Below are 21702 nucleotides of genomic sequence, written 5' to 3'. Positions count from 1 at the left end.
ATGTTCTTGTTCTCCTTAACCCTTACCCTGTCCTTATCCATACCCCTAGCTGTATCTGTTCTTGTTCTCCTTAACCCCTACCCTGTCCTTATCCATACCCCTAGCTTAATCTGTTCTTGTTCTTCTTAACACTTACCCTGTCCTTACCCATACCCCTAGCTTTATCTGTTCTTGTTCTCCTTAACCCTTACCCTGTCCTTATCCATACCCCTAGCTTTATCTGTTATTGTTCTCCTTAACCCTTACCCTGTCCTTACCCATACCCCTAGCTTTATATGTTCTTGTTCTCCTTAACCCTTACCCTGTCCTTATCCATACCCCTAGCTTTATCTGTTCTTGTTCTCCTTAACCCTTACCCTGTCCTTATCCATACCCCTAGCTTTATCTGTTCTTGTTCTCCTTAACCCTTACCCTGTCCTTATCCATACCTCTAGCTTTATCTGTTCTTGTTCTCCTAAACCCTTACCCTGTCCTTATCCATACCCCTAGCTTTATCTGTTCTTGTTCTTCCTAACCCTTACCCTGTCCTTATCTATACCCCTAGCTTTATCTGTTCTTGTTCTCCTTAACCCTTACCCCACCCTCATTCCCTTTCTTTTATCCCAAACCCTGTCCTTACCCTGAAAGGTCATTGTCGATGACCATCTTCTGTAGGCCGGTGGAGATGCTGCAGCCTGCCCCGGCATTGGGCGGTGACCCCATACGGTCAGAGGAGGACGGAGCGGTCATGGCCATGGTCATGCTGGACGGGTTGTTCAGCGCTGTGTTCACCTCCCGGAGGATCCTGGGTAAGGGGCCTAGTTTGGAGGCGGAGCTCTGAGGGTTAAAGAGGGGTTCAAGGTCAGAGATGGGGTCATGGTAGCTCTGTGTAGAAGTTGAGGCCTTTGGACACAGGTCTAGGATCAGCTTTAATCCTTTCCAAACCTAATAACTCATTAGGGCGGAGCAGTATGGGAGATGCAAGACTGGCCTTGTCTGGGGCAAACTTCCTCCTACTTAGGTTCACTGTTAAGCTTTGTATTCATGGCATCCTTCACAGTTTTCTACTCTACTGTTTGAAACCATTTAAGCATTCATGTGGTAATTTTGTAACTTTTACATGCACTGACTTAAACCTTGGATATCAGTAGAGACCTCCCTGTGCCTGTATCAGACAGTGAGCCTGGCTGGGGTATTCTTGTTCCCATTACAGAGAGCTAATCTCCCTCTGATTATGTTCTTCAGTCTGAATAATGGAACAGGCCAGCCTCAGAGGCTTGAAGGACTTTATTTTGGTTGGAGACGGACAGGAGTGCTGTCCTTGTCACGTTCTGACCTTTATTTCCTTTGTTTTGTTATTATTTAGTATGGTCAGGGCGTGAGTTGGGGTGGGCAGTCTATGTTTGTTTTTCTATGATTTGGGTATTTCTATGTTTCGGCCTAGTATGGTTCTCAATCAGAGGCAGGTGTCATTAGTTGTCTCTGATTGAGAATCATACTTAGGTAGCCTGGGTTCCACTGTGTGTTTGTGGGTGATTGTTCCTGTTTCTGTGTTTGCACCAGATAGGACTGTTTTTGGGTTTTCACGTTTCTTGTTTTTAGTTGTTCATGTGTACATTTACGTATTAAAAGAACCATGGACACTTACCATGCCGCATATTGGTCCTCTGTTCCTTTTCGCCTCTCCTCTTCGGAAGAAGAGGAGGAAATCCCTTACAGTCCTCAGTGAGGATGGGATGCAGCACACAGAGTCTGTGGGCTTTGCCCCCAATATACCTAGTAATTAACACGCTGGGATGGCTCTCCATGCGGAACCATGGCTAATGCACTAGGTGTCCCTACAAATCCATTTGGATGCCTCCCACATAAACATAGTGTTGTATATCTATGTCCCCCCAGGCCGTCCTCATAGCATTCCAATAGAGCACTCAGTCTCACAGCAGTCGTTGTATTATGTAAGCAATAGCGTGCTGTACACATGATTGAATCTAGTTAGGTTAACATGCTACTGCTCGCAGTACATTACTAAATGCAGAAGGACTGTGCTGATAATATTATTATGTATTTAGTCCTGACTTCATGACCTGACCAGGGGAAAACTCCAGGCTAGTTATAGAGGTTACAACTAGGGACCTGGATTTGTTTCTAATCAGTTAACATAGTCAGGATAAACTTGGGACCTGGAGTCTTGGAAAAAGCTCCTGTCCCTATACAGTATACTGTATATTTCATGTGACTACTACTATGTCCATTGTATTAGTTGTCATTGCCTGGTCAGCCCTACCTGGTCCATGGTAGAGACGACCTCTGACAGCAGGTTGTGCAGGGTGGAAAGCTCCCGTCCCAGGTCTATGTAACCTTCGAACCCTGCAGTGTTAGAGATGGTCTCTGGGTTAGAGATCTCCAGCAGGAAGCGCTGCATGTTGGTCCACTCATGTTCCAGGAACTGGTTCATGAAGGACATGTACTCCTCCTTACTGCCAAACCTGGGAGAGATGGAGGGAGGGGTGGGAGGGGAGGGGAGGGAGGGAGAGAGATAGAGAGGGATGGATGGAGGGGGAAAGGGGGAGGGAGAGAGAGAGAGAGAGAGAGAGAGAGAGAGAGAGAGAGAGAGATGGATGGATGGATGGAGGGGGAAAGGGGGAGAGAGAGAGAGAGAGAGAGAGAGAGAGAGAGAGAGCGCAAGAGAGAAAGTAAGAGAGCGCAAGAGAGATGGGGAGGGAGAGATAGGTTGAGTATATAGAACACATACTCTCTCTCAAACACACACACGCACTCAACACCAATACACACACTCCATAAACCCACACACACACTCACTTGGCGAAGTTGGCCAGGTTCTGCGTGACCTTGGCGATGAGTGTGAGTGTGCGTGCGGTGCGGTCATCAGGGTATTCCTGCATCAGGTTGAAAAGCGACGGGGACATAACGGCCGGACACAGGAAACGCAGGAACAGAGACGCGCTGATCAGACGCTCGCTGATGTCCGGTCGCCCCCGGCTACTGCACTCCTGTCGCCACGATGCAAACACCTCCTTGAGTTCCCGTGGAAACACACTGCAGGGGGAGGGAAAAGAGGTGTTAACGGCAATATGGAGGTAGGTACACTTTCCACACACCTATTTATTTTCACTCTCATATTACAGAGCTACAGAGAGCTATACTTTATGCTGGTTGAACAGGTGAATTTAGGTCCTGCATAGCAACTATAGAGCAGCTAACAGTAAGCACTGAAAGCATTGGCGGAATGTCCACCAATGGCCATATCACTATTGTATGAATTTATAAACACATGGTAACAACACATTTTATTGGTAATGCATTGTGGGTGGTGTCCCAGAAGTTACCAGTAGGAGTTGATGATCTTGCAGAAGGCCAGCTCACAGCACATCTTCAGGTTGCTCTGGTGCTCCTGCAGGTCATTGGACGAACACTTGGACGGGTCCACCTCACAGTTCTCATCTGACTCATACAACGCCTTGATAAACTCACCTACAACACAGGGAGAGAAAGACAAGTCAGACACTAACATTCAGTCAACTCACCTACAACACAGGGAGAGAAAGACAAGTCAGACACTAACATTCAGTCAACTCACCTACAACACAGGGAGAGAAAGACAAGTCAGACACTAACATTCAGTCAACTCACCTACAACACAGGGAGAGAAAGACAAGTCAGACAATAACATTCAGTCAACTCACCTACAACACAGGGAGAGAAAGACAAGTCAGACACTAACATTCAGTCAACTCACCTACAACACAGGGAGAGAAAGACAAGTCAGACACTAACATTCAGTCAACTCACCTACAACACAGGGAGAGAGAGACACAGGCAGACAGTAACATTCAGTCAACTCAGCTACAACACAGGGAGAGAGAGACACAGTCAGACAGTAACATTCAGTCAACTCAGCTACAACACAGGAGAGAGAGACACAGGCAGACAGTAACATTCAGTCAACTCAGCTACAACACAGGGAGAGAGAGACACAGGCAGACAGTAACATTCAGTCAACTCAGCTACAACACAGGGAGAGAGAGACACAGTCAGACAGTAACATTCAGTCAACTCAGCTACAACACAGGGAGAGAGAGACACAGGCAGACAGTAACATTCAGTCAACTCAGCTACAACACAGGGAGAGAGAGACACAGTCAGACAGTAACATTCAGTCAACTCAGCTACAACACAGGGAGAGAGAGACACAGGCAGACAGTAACATTCAGTCAACTCAGCTACAACACAGGGAGAGAGAGACACAGTCAGACAGTAACATTCAGTCAACTCAGCTACAACACAGGGAGAGAGAGACACAGGCAGACAGTAACATTCAGTCAACTCAGCTACAACACAGGGAGAGAGAGACACAGGCAGACAGTAACACTCAGTCAACTCAGCTACAACACAGGGAGAGAGAGACACAGTCAGACAGTAACATTCAGTCAACTCAGCTACAACACAGGGAGAGAGACACAGGCAGACAGTAACATTCAGTCAACTCAGCTACAACACAGGGAGAGAGACACAGTCAGACAGTAACATTCAGTCAACTCAGCTACAACACAGGGAGAGAGACACAGGCAGACAGTAACACTCAGTCAACTCAGCTACAACACAGGGAGAGAGAGAGACACAGGCAGACAGTAACATTCAGTCAACTCAGCTACAACACAGGGAGAGAGAGACACAGTCAGACAGTAACATTCAGTCAACTCAGCTACAACACAGGGAGAGAGAGACAGTAACAGTCAACTCAGCAGACAGTAACACTCAGTCAACTCAGCTACAACACAGGGAGAGAGAGACACAGGCAGACAGTAACATTCAGTCAACTCAGCTACAACACAGGGAGAGAGAGACACAGTCAGACAGTAACATTCAGTCAACTCAGCTACAACACAGGGAGAGAGAGACACAGTCAGACAGTAACATTCAGTCAACTCAGCTACAACACAGGGAGAGAGAGACACAGTCAGACAGTAACATTCAGTCAACTCAGCTACAACACAGGGAGAGAGAGACACAGTCAGACAGTAACATTCAGTCAACTCAGCTACAACACAGGGAGAGAGAGACACAGGCAGACAGTAACATTCAGTCAACTCAGCTACAACACAGGGAGAGAGAGACACAGTCAGACAGTAACATTCAGTCAACTCAGCTACAACACAGGGAGAGAGAGACACATGCAGACAGTAACATTCAGTCAACTCAGCTACAACACAGGGAGAGAGAGACACAGTCAGACAGTAACATTCAGTCAACTCAGCTACAACACAGGGAGAGAGAGACACAGGCAGACAGTAACACTCAGTCAACTCAGCTACAACACAGGGAGAGAGAGACACAGTCAGACAGTAACATTCAGTCAACTCAGCTACAACACAGGGAGAGAGAGACACAGTCAGACAGTAACATTCAGTCAACTCACTGAACACACATGTTTTGTTATTCTGTCCTAAGTGGGACCTAAATGTATTTCCATTAAAAATCCTATATCCCCTTAACTATTACCCTAACCCTAAACCTAACTCCTAATCTTAAACCCAACCACTAACATCTTACCCTAACCCTAAACCTAACCCTAAACCTAACCCTAAACCTAAGCCTAAAATAGCCTTTGTCCTCATGGGGACTTGGGACATTTTCCTTGTTTTACTATACTTGTGGGGACTTTTGGGGATATTAGGTCCCCGCAAAGATAGAAGAACCAACCACCGACCTCCCCCCACACACACATACCACAGGAAGTTGGTGGCTCTTTAAAGGGGGTAGACGGGCTTGTAGTAATCAATCAAATGTATTTATAAAGCCATTTTTACATCAGCCGATGTCACAAAGTGATGTACAGAAACCCAGCCTAAAGCCCCAAACAGCAAGCAATGCAGAAGCACGGTGGCTAGGAACAACTCCATAGTTTGGCTGAAGCGGAAGAGGTGGAATGGTATCAAATACATCAAACACAAGGTTTCCATGTGTTTGATTCAATTCCATTAACTCCGTTCCAGCCATTATTATGAGCTTTCCTCCCCTCAGCAGCCTCCACTGACACACACACACACACACACACACACACACACACACACACACACACACACACACACACACACACACACACACACACACACACACACACACACACACACACACTTTCCTGTTGTCCCTCAAGGACCTCTAAGATGGAAGGACAATGATGTCCGGCCTTTTAATTAAAGTGAGACTGAAACACTGAATGAATGACTGTGTCTCCATTCAAGACATCACACCGTAACAGCTTTCCATAAGCAAGACATGAACTTCAGACTGTCACCAACTATCCAATGACAATAATAAGTCAAACAACAATAGGGGCCAGGGCCATCCCAGGTAATATACCATGACTAATGACTGATGCTCATGTTCTCCATCTCAGTCAATGTACCAGACGAGATAACGACAACATAAACAACGTTAGAACAACACTCCATCAACATTCCACAAACCCTTCCCCTCTTCCTGTCAACTTTGTCCTTCCCATGTGAAGAGAGGTGAGAGATGAGAGAGAGGAAAAGAGAGATGAGAGACGAGAGAGAGGGAAAGAGATGAGAGATAGCGAGAGGCGATTAGAGGATGTCTGACTTGCGGCTCTACCTGTCCATGTTAAGACTATAGAAACAAATATCTTATTCTTAGTTTGACAGTGATCAGATGTAATCATTTCCCCTGCACTGTTTGTTATTGAGATGCTTCATGGCAGACCAGACCGGACCAGACCGGAAGCAGTCAATCTTCGGTAGTGACGAGGTGTTCTATTATTCACCCAGGCTTCAAAGCACATTAACTCCAAGAAAAACACACATGCATTATTCACTAAGGCTCCAATATATTCTTAACTCAACCCTGAGAGATATACACACACACACACACACACACGCACGCACGCACGCACGCACGCACGCACGCACGCACGCACACACACACACACACACACACACACACACACACACACACACACACACACACACACACACATTGTTGCACTGATATTAGATCTATGCACAGAGAGATAAATGAGAGTGGGAGGGGAAAGAGAGAGATGGAGGGAGAGAGATGGAGGGAGGGAGATGGAGGGAGGGAGAGGGAAATAGAGAGACAATGTGCTTTTCTGTAGATAAAACTGCTGCTGTGTACGTTTCTAAATCAGGCTGGATGAGGTAAACACATCAACATGCACCAGGCTTATAGCCAGGACTACAGCCAACACTAACACAACACTGGACTAACCTTGGTCTCACCTTGTGGTAGAGTGAGAGAGGGAGAGAGAGAGAGAGAGTGAAAGAGGGAGAGAGATAGGGAGATAGTCAGAGGGAGGGAGAGAGAGAGAGACAGAGAGAAAGAGGGAGAGAGAGACAGAGAGAGAGAGCGAGAGAGAGCGAGAGAGAGAGAGAGAGAGAGAGAGAGAGAGAGAGAGAGAGAGAGAGAGACAGAGAGAGAGACAGAGAGAGAGAGAGAGAAAAGAAAGAGAGGCACTTAGTTCTGTGTTGACACCATGTCCAGTCTCTGGGGTCAGGGGCTAGGAGTGTTGTGTCTGCCAGCCCTGAGGCCTTCTCTGCCCTTTGACCTCCACTACAGCTCAATGACCTCTGACCAACCTGTTGGGGCTAGCCCTGAATTACTGCCCCTTCTGGAGGAATTCGGCACCCATATAAACCATGATAAATTTTTGTCAAAAGTTGCTAATATATGCATATAAAAATTATTATTGAATAGGAAACACTCTAAAGCTTATAAAACCGTTTAAATTTTGTCTCTATGTAAAGCAGAAGTCTCAGGGCATGCATTCTCCCAAAGTCTCTCTTGTAATGAAAAAAGTTGCCACCACTTCAACGTCATCGTATACACACTTCCCAAGCAGTTATAACCATGGAAACAGTTTCTACGTCTTCAGCGTGAAGCCTGCTTTCGATGAGGCGTGTAACTGTGAGAATCGCGCGCTCACGAGACGTTCAGCGTGCCCAAACGTCCCGGTGACGCAAAAAAAAAGTTTCACCAATGGGAGCTGGGAAATTTCTCTCTCTTTCCCTCAGGATGGACTGAACAACGTGTGTTTCTTTGTTCGCCCTCACGATTGCTGTAGACCTTTATAACATGTTAAGGCTTAATTATAAACATAGTTTGACAAGTTTACTCGAAATATAATGTATACTTTCGACGTTTTGGTGCGCATCCACTTGAAATTTGCATACATTTCACCGAAAAGTGTCTAGTTTGAGAACGGAAAGACACAGACTTGAAAACTGAAAGCTAACTTGGTGAGTATTAACCCTTCCAGGTCTTCTGAAGGAAGAACAGCCATGGTAAGGGAATATTTATGTCTTCATTTTGGGTTTCTGTCGACTCCAAGATAGAGGAGTCAGTATGCTAAATGGGAGCGCCGACTCTCTATTATAGCCTAGTGAACGCCAAATGTAACGTTAAAAATAATTGTAACATAGCGATTGCATTTAGAAGAAGTTTATCTTGCCATACATATGTAAAACATGCATATTTAGTCAAAGTTTATGATGTGTATTCCTTGTTAGCTGACGTTATCTGCCGGAGCTATTTTATTTCTCCTGACATTGCAGTAGCATTTTTTGAACGATGCATAATTGTAAACAGAGATTTATGGATATATATTGCATATTATTGAAAAAAAATGAATGTACTGTGTAACATGTTATATTACTGTCATCTGATGAAGATTTCAAAAGGTTAGTGAAATGATTTTTCTTTTAATCCTGCGTTTGTTGATTGCATATTTTTTCCTACTTGGCTAAGCTAATGAGGTATGTATGCAGTGGTGGTTGGACATAAATATGTGCTATGTTTTCGCCGTAAAACATTTTAGAAATCTGACTTGCTGGGTAGATAAATAACTTCTTTATCTTTCATTTGAGCCATTTTTCAAGCGATTCTGTGGAGGTTAAATATTTTTAGGATTATTTCTTGCGTTCCCTGCGCCACATTACAGCTCAGGGGGGATGGAGGGTGATCCCAAAGGGGATCATGTATCCCCATCATTACAGCTCAGTAAACATGGCCTAATGACCAAGAGCAAGTTTTGATTGCTTACGACAACACACACAATGTCTCTGTATTAAGCATGGATGGATGGAGAGAGAGAGAGAGGAAAAAGAGGGCTGAGTGACAGAAAGACAGATAAAGAGAGAGAGAGAGGAAAAAGAGGGCTGAGTGACAGAAAGACAGATAAAGAGAGAGAGAGAGGAAAAAGAGGGCTGAGTGATAGAAATACAGATAAAGAAAGAGAGAGAGGAAAAAGAGGGCTGAGTGACAGAAAGACAGATAAAGAAAGAGAGAGAGGAAAAAGAGGGCTGAGTGACAGAAAGACAGATAAAGAGAGAGAGAGAGGAAAAAGAGGGCTGAGTGACAGAAAGACAGATAAAGAAAGAGAGAGAGGAAAAAGAGGGCTGAGTGACAGAAAGACAGATAAAGAAAGAGAGAGAGGAAAAAGAGGGCTGAGTGACAGAAAGACAGATAAAGAAAGAGAGAGGAAAAAGAGGGCTGGGTGACAGAAAGACAGATAAAGAAAGAGAGAGAGGAAAAAGAGGGCTGAGTGACAGAAAGACAGATAAAGAAAGAGAGAGAGGAAAAAGAGGGCTGAGTGACAGAAAGACAGATAAAGAGAGAGAGAGAGGAAAAAGAGGGCTGAGTGACAGAAAGACAGATAAAGAGAGAGAGGAAAAGAGGAAAAAAGAGGGCTGAGTGACAGAAATACAGATAAAGAAAGAGAGAGAGGAAAAAAAGGGCTGAGGCTGAGTGACAGAAAGACAGATAAAGAGAGAGAGAGAGGAAAAAGAGGGCTGAGTGACAGAAAGACAGATAAAGAAAGAGAGAGAGAAAAGAGGGCTGAGTGACAGAAAGACAGATAAAGAAAGAGAGAGAGAGAAAAAAAGAGGGCTGAGTGACAGAAAGACAGATAAAGAAAGAGAGAGAAAAAGAGGGCTGAGTGAAGAAAGACAGATAAAGAAAGAGAGAGGAAAAGAAAGACAGATAAAGAGAGAGAGAGGAAAAAGAGGGCTGAGTGACAGAAAGACAGATAAAGAAAGAGAGAGAGGAAAAAGAGGGCTGAGTGACAGAAAGACAGATAAAGAAAGAGAGAGAGGAAAAAGAGGGCTGAGTGACAGAAAGACAGATAAAGAAAGAGAGAGAGGAAAAAGAGGGCTGAGTGACAGAAAGATAGATAAAGAAAGAGAGAGAGGAAAAAGAGGGCTGAGTGACAGAAATACAGATAAAGAAAGAGAGAGAGGAAAAAGAGGGCTGAGTGACAGAAAGACAGATAAAGAAAGAGAGGGTAATGTTTACAAATGTTTCCCTTATTTATTTCCCTTTTGTTTATTGTCTATTCCGTTTGCTTCGGCAATGTAAACATATGCTTCCAGGCAGGCAGGCAGGCAGGGCAGGCAAGCAGGCAGGCAGGCAGGCAGGCAGCTATATAGTCAGACAGATACGTAGACAGACAGACAGATATACTCACCGAGTGCATCCTGTAGGTACTTCTGCCCCACTAGTTTGAGGTACTCCTCTATAGCCTTGGTGGCCAGCGTGTTCTCTCGGAAGATCAGGTGCTCGTTCTCCCCACACCGGTCCACCTCTGACATCATCAGGTCTGTCAGGAAGTCCTACAGCAAAACAAGAAGAGAAAACAGGAGATGACACTACAGAAGACACTACAGAAGACACTACAGAAGACACTAGAGAAGACACTACAGAAGACACTACAGAAGACACTACAGATGACACTACAGAAGACACTACAGAAGACACTAGAGAAGACACTACAGATGACACTAGAGAAGACACTACATAAGACACTACAGATGACACTAGAGAAGACACTACAGAAGACACTACATAAGACACTACAGATGACACTAGAGAAGACACTACATAAGACACTAGAGATGACACTAGAGAAGACACTACAGAAGACACTACAGAAGACACTACAGAAGACACTACAGATGACACTACAGAAGACACTAGAGAAGACACTACAGATGACACTAGAGAAGACACTACATAAGACACTACAGATGACACTAGAGAAGACACTACAGAAGACACTACAGAAGACACTACATAAGACACTACAGATGACACTAGAGAAGACACTACATAAGACACTAGAGATGACACTAGAGAAGACACTACAGAAGACACTACAGATGACACTAGAGAAGACACTACAGAAGACACTACAGAATACACTACAGAAGACACTACATAAGACACTAGAGAAGACACTACAGATGACACTACAGAAGACACTACAGATGACACTAGAGAAGACACTACAGAAGACACTACAGAAGACACTAGAGAAGACACTACAGAAGACACTACAGATGACACTACAGATGACACTACAGATGACACTAGAGAAGACACTACAGATGACACTAGAGAAGACACTACAGATGACACTAGAGAAGACACTACAGATGACACTACAGAATACACTATAGAAGACACTACAGAAGACACTACAGATGACACTAGAGAAGACACTAGAGAAGACACTACAGAAGACACTACAGATGACACTACAGAAGACACTACAGAAGACACTACAGATGACACTACAGAAGACACTACAGATGACACTACAGAAGACACTACATAAGACACTACAGATGACACTACAGAAGACACTACAGAAGACACTACAGATGACACTAGAGAAGACACTACAGATGACACTACAGAAGACACTACAGATGACACTACAGATGACACTACAGAAGACACTACAGAAGACACTAGAGAAGACACTAGAGAAGACACTACAGAATACACTACAGAAGACATTACAGATGACACTACAGAAGACACTACAGAAGACACTAGAGAAGACACTACAGAAGACACTACAGATGACACTACAGAAGACACTACAGAAGACACTACAGATGACACTACAGAAGACACTACAGATGACACTAGAGAAGACACTACAGAAGACACTAGAGAAGACACTACAGAATACACTACAGAAGACACTACAGAAGACACTAGAGAAGACACTACAGAAGACAATAGAGAAGACACTACAGATGACACTACAGAAGACACTACAGATGACACTACAGATGACACTACAGATGACACTAGAGAAGACACTACAGATGACACTAGAGAAGACACTACAGATGACACTACAGAAGACACTACAGAAGACACTACAGAAGACACTACAGATGACACTAGAGAAGACACTAGAGAAGACACTACAGATGACACTACAGAAGACACTACAGATGACACTACAGAAGACACTACATAAGACACTACAGATGACACTACAGAAGACACTACAGAAGACACTACATAAGACACTACATAAGACACTACAGAATACACTACAGAAGACACTACAGAAGACACTATAGATGACACTAGAGAAGACACTACAGAAGACACTATAGAAGACACTACAGATGACACTAGAGAAGACACTACAGAAGACACTAGATGACACTACAGAAGACACTACAGAATACACTACAGAAGACACTACAGATGACACTACAGAAGACACTACAGAAGACACTAGAGAAGACACTACAGAAGACACTACAGATGACACTACAGAAGACACTACAGAAGACACTACAGATGACACTACAGAAGACACTACAGATGACACTAGAGAAGACACTACAGAAGACACTAGAGAAGACACTACAGAATACACTACAGAAGACACTACAGAAGACACTACAGAAGACACTAGAGAAGACACTACAGAAGACAATAGAGAAGACACTACAGATGACACTACAGAAGACACTATAGAAGACACTACAGAAGACACTATAGATGACACTAGAGAAGAGACTACATAAGACACTACAGAAGACACTACAGAAGACACTACAGAAGACACTACAGATGACACTAGAGAAGACACTAGAGAAGACACTAGAGAAGACACTACAGAAGACACTACAGAAGACACTAGAGAAGACACTACAGAAGACACTACAGAATACACTACAGAAGACACTACATAAGACACTACAGAAGACACTACAGAAGACACTACAGAAGACACTACATAAGACACTACAGATGACACTACAGAAGACACTACAGAAGACACTACAGAAGACACTACATAAGACACTAGAGAAGACACTACAGATGACACTACAGAAGACACTACAGATGACACTACAGAAGACACTACAGAAGACACTAGAGAAGACACTACAGATGACACTACAGAAGACACTACAGATGACACTAGAGAAGACACTAGAGAAGACACTACAGAAGATACTACATAAGACACTACATAAGACACTACAGAAGACACTACAGAAGACACTACATAAGACACTACAGAAGACACTACATAAGACACTACAGATGACACTACAGAAGACACTACAGAAGACACTACAGAGGAGACTACAGAAGACACTACAGATGACACTAGAGAAGACACTACAGAAGACACTACATAAGACACTACATAAGACACTACAGAATACACTACAGAAGACACTACAGAAGACACTATAGATGACACTAGAGAAGACACTACAGAAGACACTAGAGAAGACACTACAGAATACACTACAGATGACACTAGAGAAGACACTACAGAAGACACTAGAGAAGACACTACAGAAGACACTACAGAGGAGACTACAGAAGACACTACAGATGACACTACAGAAGACACTACAGAAGACACTAGAGAAGACACTACAGAAGACACTACAGATGACACTACAGAAGACACTACAGAAGACACTACAGATGACACTACAGAAGACACTACAGATGACACTAGAGAAGACACTACAGAAGACACTAGAGAAGACACTACAGAATACACTACAGAAGACACTACAGAAGACACTACAGAAGACACTACAGATGACACTAGAGAAGACACTACAGAAGACACTGCAACTCCTAGCGGTCGGAACAATGTTGCGGATAAATGTAAACATATAAATGTAAACATAAATATATATATTTTCAAGCAAATTGCAAAAATGTCTAAAACTAGCAAAGCAATAACAATATTATATCCTGCCTAAGTAAACAATATAAAAAACACTTATTTTAGTCATACATCTCATATCTCATCAGCATTCTGCACATGGTGACAGTCTGGATAATGTTCAAATAAACCTGACAGGAAACAGGGATATATACCCAATAGCAGTGAGGTCAGAAAGTGAGACTGTGTGTGTGTGTGTGTGTGTGTGTGTGTGTGTGTGTGTGTGTGTGTGTGTGTGTGTGTGTGTGTGTGTGTGTGTGTGTGTGTGTGTGTGTGTTTGCGAGCCTGAGTGTGTCACAGTGCCAAGCCCAGCTCATAGTGGTGTGATTACTGCTTCACACTTCCTCTGATGCAGGCATGGAGGAGTGTGTATTATCTGGAATACACATGGACGTACACACAGTAATGGCAATATGGAACAACAAAATCCATTCAGGATCAACCAAGCCACCCCAGGAAAATGTTACTGGACAAGCAGAGGGCACATGACTGTTGATGGGGATGGCTAAATGGTTTGTGGTGCGTGCTGAGTCCTCTCCTGTACTCCCTGTTCACCCACAACTGCATGGCCTCGTACGACTCCAACACCATCATTAAGTTTGCCTACAGTGGTAGGTCTGATCACCGACAACGATGAGACAGCCTATAGGGAGGAGGTAGGAGACAACGACCTCTTCTTCAACGTCGACAAGACAAAGGAGCTGATCGTGGACTACAGGAAACAGAGGGCTGAACACGCCCCCGATCACATCGACAGGGCTGTAGTGGAGCGGGTCGAGAGCTTCAAGTTCCTCTGTGTCCACATCACTAAGGATCTATCATGGTCAACACACACCAACACAGTCGTGAAGAGGGCACGTCAACACTTCTTCCTCCTCTGGAGGCTGAAAATATTTGGCATGGGCCCTCAGATCCTCAAAAAGTTCTACAGCTGCACCATTGAGAGCTGGTTGACTGGCTGCATCACCGCTTGGTACAGTAAGGCAACTGCTTGGCATCTAACCGCAAGTCACTACAGAGGGTAGTGCGTACGGCCCAGTCCATCACTGTGGCCGAGCTCCCTGTCATCCAGGACCTCTATACCAGGCAATATCAGAGGAAGCCCCTAAAAGTTGTCAAAGACCCCAGCCACCCAAGTAATAGACTGTTCTCTCTGCTACTGCATGGCAAGTGGTACCTATGCACCAAGTCTGGAACCAACAGGAACCAGAACAGCTTTAGTTTGTGTGTATGCATTGATATGGAGGCTATGTGTGCCTTTTCATCTTTTAAATGTAATTCTGTCCTGAAGCAGTTCTTGTCTATTGATGTTCTGTGTGTTATTCTGTATTATGTTTCATATGTTTTGTGGACCCCAGGAAGAGTAGCTGCTGGTTTTGTAACAGTTAATGGGGATCCTAATAAAATACCCCAAAAATACCATAAGACTGCTAAATAGTTAGTTAACTAGTTAACCAAAAATACCATAAGACTGCTAAATAGTTAGTTAACTAGTTAACCAAAAATACCATAAGACTGCTAAATAGTCAGTTAACTAGTTAACCAAAAATACCATAAGACTGCTAAATAGTTAGTTAACTAGTTAACCAATAGCCACCTGGACTGTCTGCATTGACCTTTTATGCTGTAACTTGTTTTGACTCATTATCTACATGCCCTCTTTTACGCTGCTGCTACTCTCTGTTTATCTTATATGCATAGTCACTTTAACCATATCTACATACTACCTCAATAAGTCTGACTAACAGGTGTATGTAGTCTCGCTACTCTCTGTTTATCTTATATGCATAGTCACTTTAACCATATCTACATACTACCTCAATAAGTCTGACTAACAGGTGTATGTAGTCTCGCTACTCTCTGTTTATCTTATATGCATAGTCACTTTAACCATATCTACATACTACCTCAATAAGTCTGACTAACAGGTGTATGTAGCCTTGCTACTCTTTTTTCAAATGTCTTTCTACTGTTGTTTTATTTCTATACTTACCTACACACACACACACGCACACGCAAGCACGCGCACACACACACACACACACACACACACACACACACACACACACACACACACACGCGCACACCTTTTTCCCCCCGCAACATTGGTTAGAGCCTGTAAGTAAGCATTTCACAGTAAGGTCTACACCTGTTGTATTCGGCGCACGTGATAAATAAACTTGGATTTGATTTGATGAGGCATGTGACAAATACAATTAGATTGTTACTCAGTGTGAGTAGAACATATAGGGAGTAATGATACATCACCACAAAAATGATCCTAACGTTAAAGGAAGACAGGCTTACGAGTTAGTTTCCCCCTCTTGGAGTTTAGTCACTTTTTGTTCATGCTGGAAACAGAGCTGTGAAGTCCCTGAACATCTGGTTAATCAGAGCGGCCCAGCAGGGTGAGGACAAGAGAGAAGAAACAGATGTAGTGAGAGGAGAGAGAGAGCGAGAGAGAGAGAGAGAGAGAGAGAGAGAAAAGAAGAGTGAGACAGAGACAGAAAGAAAGAGAGAGAGAGACAGACACAGAGAGAAAGAGAGAAAAGGAGAAAGTAAAGGAGAGAGGGAGAAAAGAGAGAGAGAAAGTGAATCAGAGAGAAATAAGAGAAAGAGAGAGGGGGGTGCTCAACTCAGACAGGTTCTGTAGTTCTAAGCCTGTTATCCCAGATAATCAAAGCCTAGCAGCTGGAAGCCAATCAGAGCTTGATGTGCAGCAATAAGAGAGGCTTTCTGTTACCACACACACGCCAGAGAGTGAAGCAAAAACTGTGTGAAAGAGAAAACTCCCTTCCATTTGCTGAGCACAATAATATTGACCTTTCCTCTGTGAATGGGCAGCCACCCGGCCCATCATTAGACTGGAAGTTCTTCTTGTCTTTCCCGGCAGAATGTCAGCCCAATTATGATCTCGCCTCCACCCATCTCTCTCTCTCCCTCCTCTGTCTGCCCTCCACCCCTCTCTCTCTCCCTCCTCTGTCTGCCCTCCACCCATCTATCTCTCTCCCTCCTCTGTCTGCCCTCCACCCCTCTCTCTCTCCCTCCTCTGTCTGCCCTCCACCCATCTCTCTCTCTCCCTCCTCTGTCTGCCCTCAACCCATCTCTCTCTCTCCCTCCTCTGTCTGCCCTCCACCCATCTCTCTCTCCCTCCTCTGTCTGCCCTCCACCCATCTCTCTCTCTCCCTCCTCTGTCTGCCCTCCACCCATCTCTCTCTCTCCCTCCTCTGTCTGCCCTCCACCCCTCTCTCTCTCTCCCTCCTCTGTCTACCCTCCACCTCTCTCTCTCTCCCTCCTCTGTCTGCCCTCCACCCATCTCTCTCGCTCCCTCCTCTGTCTGCCCTCCACCCCTCTCTCTCTCCCTCCTCTGTCTGCCCTCCACCCATCTCTCTCTCCCTCCTCTGTCTGCCCTCCACCCATCTCTCTCTCTCCCTCCTCTGTCTGCCCTCCACCCATCTCTCTCTCTCCCTCCTCTGTCTGCCCTCCACCCCTCTCTCTCTCTCCCTCCTCTGTCTGCCCTCCACCTCTCTCTCTCTCCCTCCTCTGTCTGCCCTCCACCCATCTCTCTCTCTCCCTCCTCTGTCTGCCCTCCACCCATCTCTCTCTCCCTCCTCTGTCTGCCCTCCACCCATCTCTCTCTCTCCCTCCTCTGTCTGCCCTCCACCCCTCTCTCTCTCTCCCTCCTCTGTCTGCCCTCCACCCATCTCTCTCTCTCCCTCCTCTGTCTGCCCTCCACCCATCTCTCTCTCTCCCTCCTCTGTCTGCCCTCCACCCATCTCTCTCTCTCCCTCCTCTGTCTGCCCTCCACCCATCTCTCTCTCTCCCTCCTCTGTCTGCCCTCCACCCCTCTCTCTCTCTCCCTCCTCTGTCTGCCCTCCACCCCTCTCTATGTCTTTCTCTCTATTCCTGTCTCTCTTTCCATCTCAATCAATTCAATTCAAAGGGGCTTTATTGGCATGGGAAATGTGTTTACATTTCATGAGAGATATGAGAGATATTAAAAGGGAAGGGAGGGAAGGGGGAGAGGAAGGGAAGAGGGAGTACAAGACATCAAACTCCAGCAGATGAGAGTCTCCCTGCAGACTGCCTTACCTGGCAGCAAAACTCATAAAGCCCTGTCTATCCCACTGCCTTACAGCCACAAATAACATCAGAGATAGGGTGTGCGTGTATGTGTGACAGCTTCGTTGTATTTTCTCTGGGGCAGTAGTGAGGCCATAGAAATGTGTGTGTGTGTGTGAGAGAGAGTGTGTGTGAGTATGCGTATGCGCGCATGTGTGTGTGTGTGTGTGTGTGTGTGTGTGTGTGTGTGTGTGTGTGAAATCAGGACTTGGACATTGCCTGCGTCAGGTGTCCATATTAAATACATCTAATTGCAAAACACAAATAAAACATGGACATACACGCACACACAGGGGGCGGCAGGTAGCCTCGAGGTTAAGAGCATTGGGACAGTAACCAAACGGTTGCTGGTTCTAATCTCGGAGCCGACAAGGTGAAAAATCTGTCTCTGTGGAAGGCGCTGGACAATGGTGACACTGGCTGTGACAGCACTCCCTGCGGCTGTCACACACACCCTATCTGTGATGTCATATGTGACTGTAAGGCGGTGGGATAGACAGGGCTTTCTGAAAGAAACACACTTCCACTGTCACACACACCCTATCTGTGATGTCATATGTGACTGTAAGGCGGTGGGATAGACAGGGCTTTCTGAAAGAAACACACTTCCACTGTCACACACACCCTATCTGTGATGTCATATGTGACTGTAAGGCGGTGGGATAGACAGGGCTTTCTGAAAGAAACACACTTCCACTGTCACACACACCCTATCTGTGATGTCATATGTGACTGTAAGGCGGTGGGATAGACAGGGCTTTCTGAAAGAAACACACTTCCACTGTCACACACACCCTATCTGTGATGTCATATGTGACTGTAAGGCGGTGGGATAGACAGGGCTTTCTGAAAGAAACACACTTCCACTGTCACACACACCCTATCTGTGATGTCATATGTGACTGTAAGGCGGTGGGATAGACAGGGCTTTCTGAAAGAAACACACTTCCACTGTCACACACACCCTATCTGTGATGTCATATGTGACTGTAAGGCGGTGGGATAGACAGGGCTTTCTGAAAGAAACACACTTCCACTGTCACACACACCCTATCTGTGATGTCATATGTGACTGTAAGGCGGTGGGATAGACAGGGCTTTCTGAAAGAAACACACTTCCACTGTCACACATACAGGACAAATAGCACCCAAATAATGATTAATTACACACACAACCCTGAACAGACCCTAACCAACAGAACACATTCCGTTCCCGTGTTGGAGCGGCACATGAAGTGGCTACCACAGGTAGGTACAGTACAGCCCAGGAATGAGTCCCTCGTTAAGAAGAAGACAAAAGCAGTCCTTCGTTCCCGTGTTGACGCATGCAGATCTGTCTCTCCTTCTGTAAGGCGTTTCCATGGCAAAATGAGGCAGAGAAATGCAGGAGTGAGATCCAACTAAAATGACCTTTCTCACCAGTTGCCTCAAATCAGCCTCGTCTTAGGGATAATGTGGGGTAGAGGTGGCGAGAGAGAGAGAGAGGGGGAGACTTGGCATTTTCCTCCACCACGTCCACGCTCTTTAAATTGGCCTGTCCTTGTATGTGGTTGACCCTGTTTGATTATTCAATAGCTTCAGGGGAGGAGACACACACACCGGTGTGCATAGGTTTTAATAGTGTACCATAAACCCCCAGAGTCAAGACAGGAAGACTTTCCAATAAAGGAGTGAAGACAAGCACAATGGCGTTCTGGCTTTTGGGAATTGCAGTGATAACGCTGCAGAAAACAGGGGGTAAGAGAGATTACATCAACGATTCGTCCGATCAATAACCCTGGCTTAACAGCCCCGGGCTGGGGCAGGAAACCCCCCCTCTCCTCTATCAACCTTCCATCTCTCCCTCCCTCTCCCTTCCTCCATCCCCCCTTTTCCCTCTCCCTCTCGATAGTTCACCCAATATCATCAGCACCCTGCAGATATGAAGGGGAAGCCATGTGTGTGTGTGTGTGTGTGTACACCTTGGGGTGTACTGTATGTTTGTTGTTTTGTAAATGTGCATGGTGGGTGTGTGTGTGTGTGTGTGTGTGTGTGTGTGTGTGTGTGTGTGTGTGTGTGTGTGTGTGTGTGTACCTTGGGGTGTACTGTATGTTTGTTGTTTTGTAAATGTGCATGGTGTGTGTGTGTGTGTGTGTGTGTGTGTTTGTGTGTGTAGGTAAGTATAGAAATAAAACAACAGTAGAAAGACATTTGAAAAAAGAGTAGCGAGACTTTATACACCTGTTAGTCAGACTTATTGAGGTAGTATGTAGATATGGTTAAAGTGACTATGCATATAAGATAAACAGAGAGTAGCGAGACTACATACACCTGTTAGTCAGACTTATTGAGGTAGTATGTAGATATGGTTAAAGTGACTATGCATATAAGATAAACAGAGAGTAGCGAGACTACATACACCTGTTAGTCAGACTTATTGAGGTAGTATGTAGATATGGTTAAAGTGACTATGCATATAAGATAAACAGAGAGTAGCGAGACCACATACACCTATATACAAACAATGCTACCTTATATAATGTTACTTACCCTACATTATTCATCTCATATGCATACGTATATACTGTACTCTACATCATCGACTGCATCCTTATGTAATACATGTATCACTAGCCACTTTAACTATGCCACTTTGTTTACTTTGTCTACATACTCATCTCATATGTATATACTGTACTCGATACCATCTACTGTATGCTGCTCTGTACCATCACTCATTCATATATCCTTATGTACATATTCTTTATCCCCTTACACTGTGTATAAGACAGTAGTTTTGGGATTGTTAGTTAGATTACTTGTTACTTGTTGGTTATCACTGCATTAACATCTGCTAACCATGTGTAACTAAATTTGATTTGAGATTTGACAAGACTTATTTCGTATGTAGATATGGTTAAAATCGCATTAACATCTGCTAACCATGTGTATGTGACAAATCAAATTTGATTTGATTTGATTTGACCTGTTAGTCAGACTTATTGAGGTAGTATGTAGATATGGTTAAAATGACTATGCATATAAGATAAACAGAGAGTAGTGAGACTACATACACCTGTTAGTCAGACTTATTGAGGTAGTATGTAGATATGGTTAAAATGACTATGCATATAAGATAAACAGAGAGTAGCGAGACTACATACACCTGTTTTATCAATGCATACACACAAACTAAAGCTGTTCTGGTTCCTGTTGGTTCCAGACTTGGTGCATAGGTACCACTTGCCATGCAGTAGCAGAGAGAACAGTCTATTACTCGGGTGGCTGGGGTCTTTGACAACTTTTAGGGGCTTCCTCTGATATTGCCTGGTATAGAGGTTCTGGATGACAGGGAGCTATGCTGCAGAAGGGAATGAAGGGCTGGAGAAAGGAATGAAGGGCTGGAGAAAGGAATAAAGGGCTGGAGAAGGGAATGAAGGGCTGGAGAAGGGAATGAAGGGCTGGAGAAAGGAATGAAGGGCTGGAGAAAGGAATGAAGGGCTGGAGAAAGGAATGAAGGGCTGGAGAAAGGAATGAAGGGCTGGAGAAGGGAATGG

At 44.7% G+C, this 21702-nt stretch overlaps 1 protein-coding gene across 5 annotated transcripts in view; it reads right to left on the bottom strand.

The window, feature by feature from the left end:
* Positions 1 to 21702, bottom strand: part of LOC115126089 (disabled homolog 2-interacting protein-like) — a 296491-nt gene that overhangs the window by 28815 nt on the left and 245974 nt on the right. For all 5 annotated transcript variants that reach the window (XM_065017370.1, XM_065017372.1, XM_065017371.1 and 2 more), the window contains 5 exons: positions 10502 to 10646; positions 3327 to 3471; positions 2800 to 3036; positions 2264 to 2465; positions 620 to 816 (listed from right to left, as the gene is read on the bottom strand). In XM_065017370.1, coding sequence (XP_064873442.1) covers positions 620 to 816; positions 2264 to 2465; positions 2800 to 3036; positions 3327 to 3471; positions 10502 to 10646 — 926 coding nt within the window. The remainder of the gene's footprint in view (positions 1 to 619; positions 817 to 2263; positions 2466 to 2799; positions 3037 to 3326; positions 3472 to 10501; positions 10647 to 21702) is intronic.

Source organism: Oncorhynchus nerka, linkage group LG4, assembly GCF_034236695.1.
Source record: "Oncorhynchus nerka isolate Pitt River linkage group LG4, Oner_Uvic_2.0, whole genome shotgun sequence".
NCBI lineage: Eukaryota > Metazoa > Chordata > Actinopteri > Salmoniformes > Salmonidae > Oncorhynchus > Oncorhynchus nerka.
This window is presented reverse-complemented; position numbering and strand designations above follow the sequence as displayed.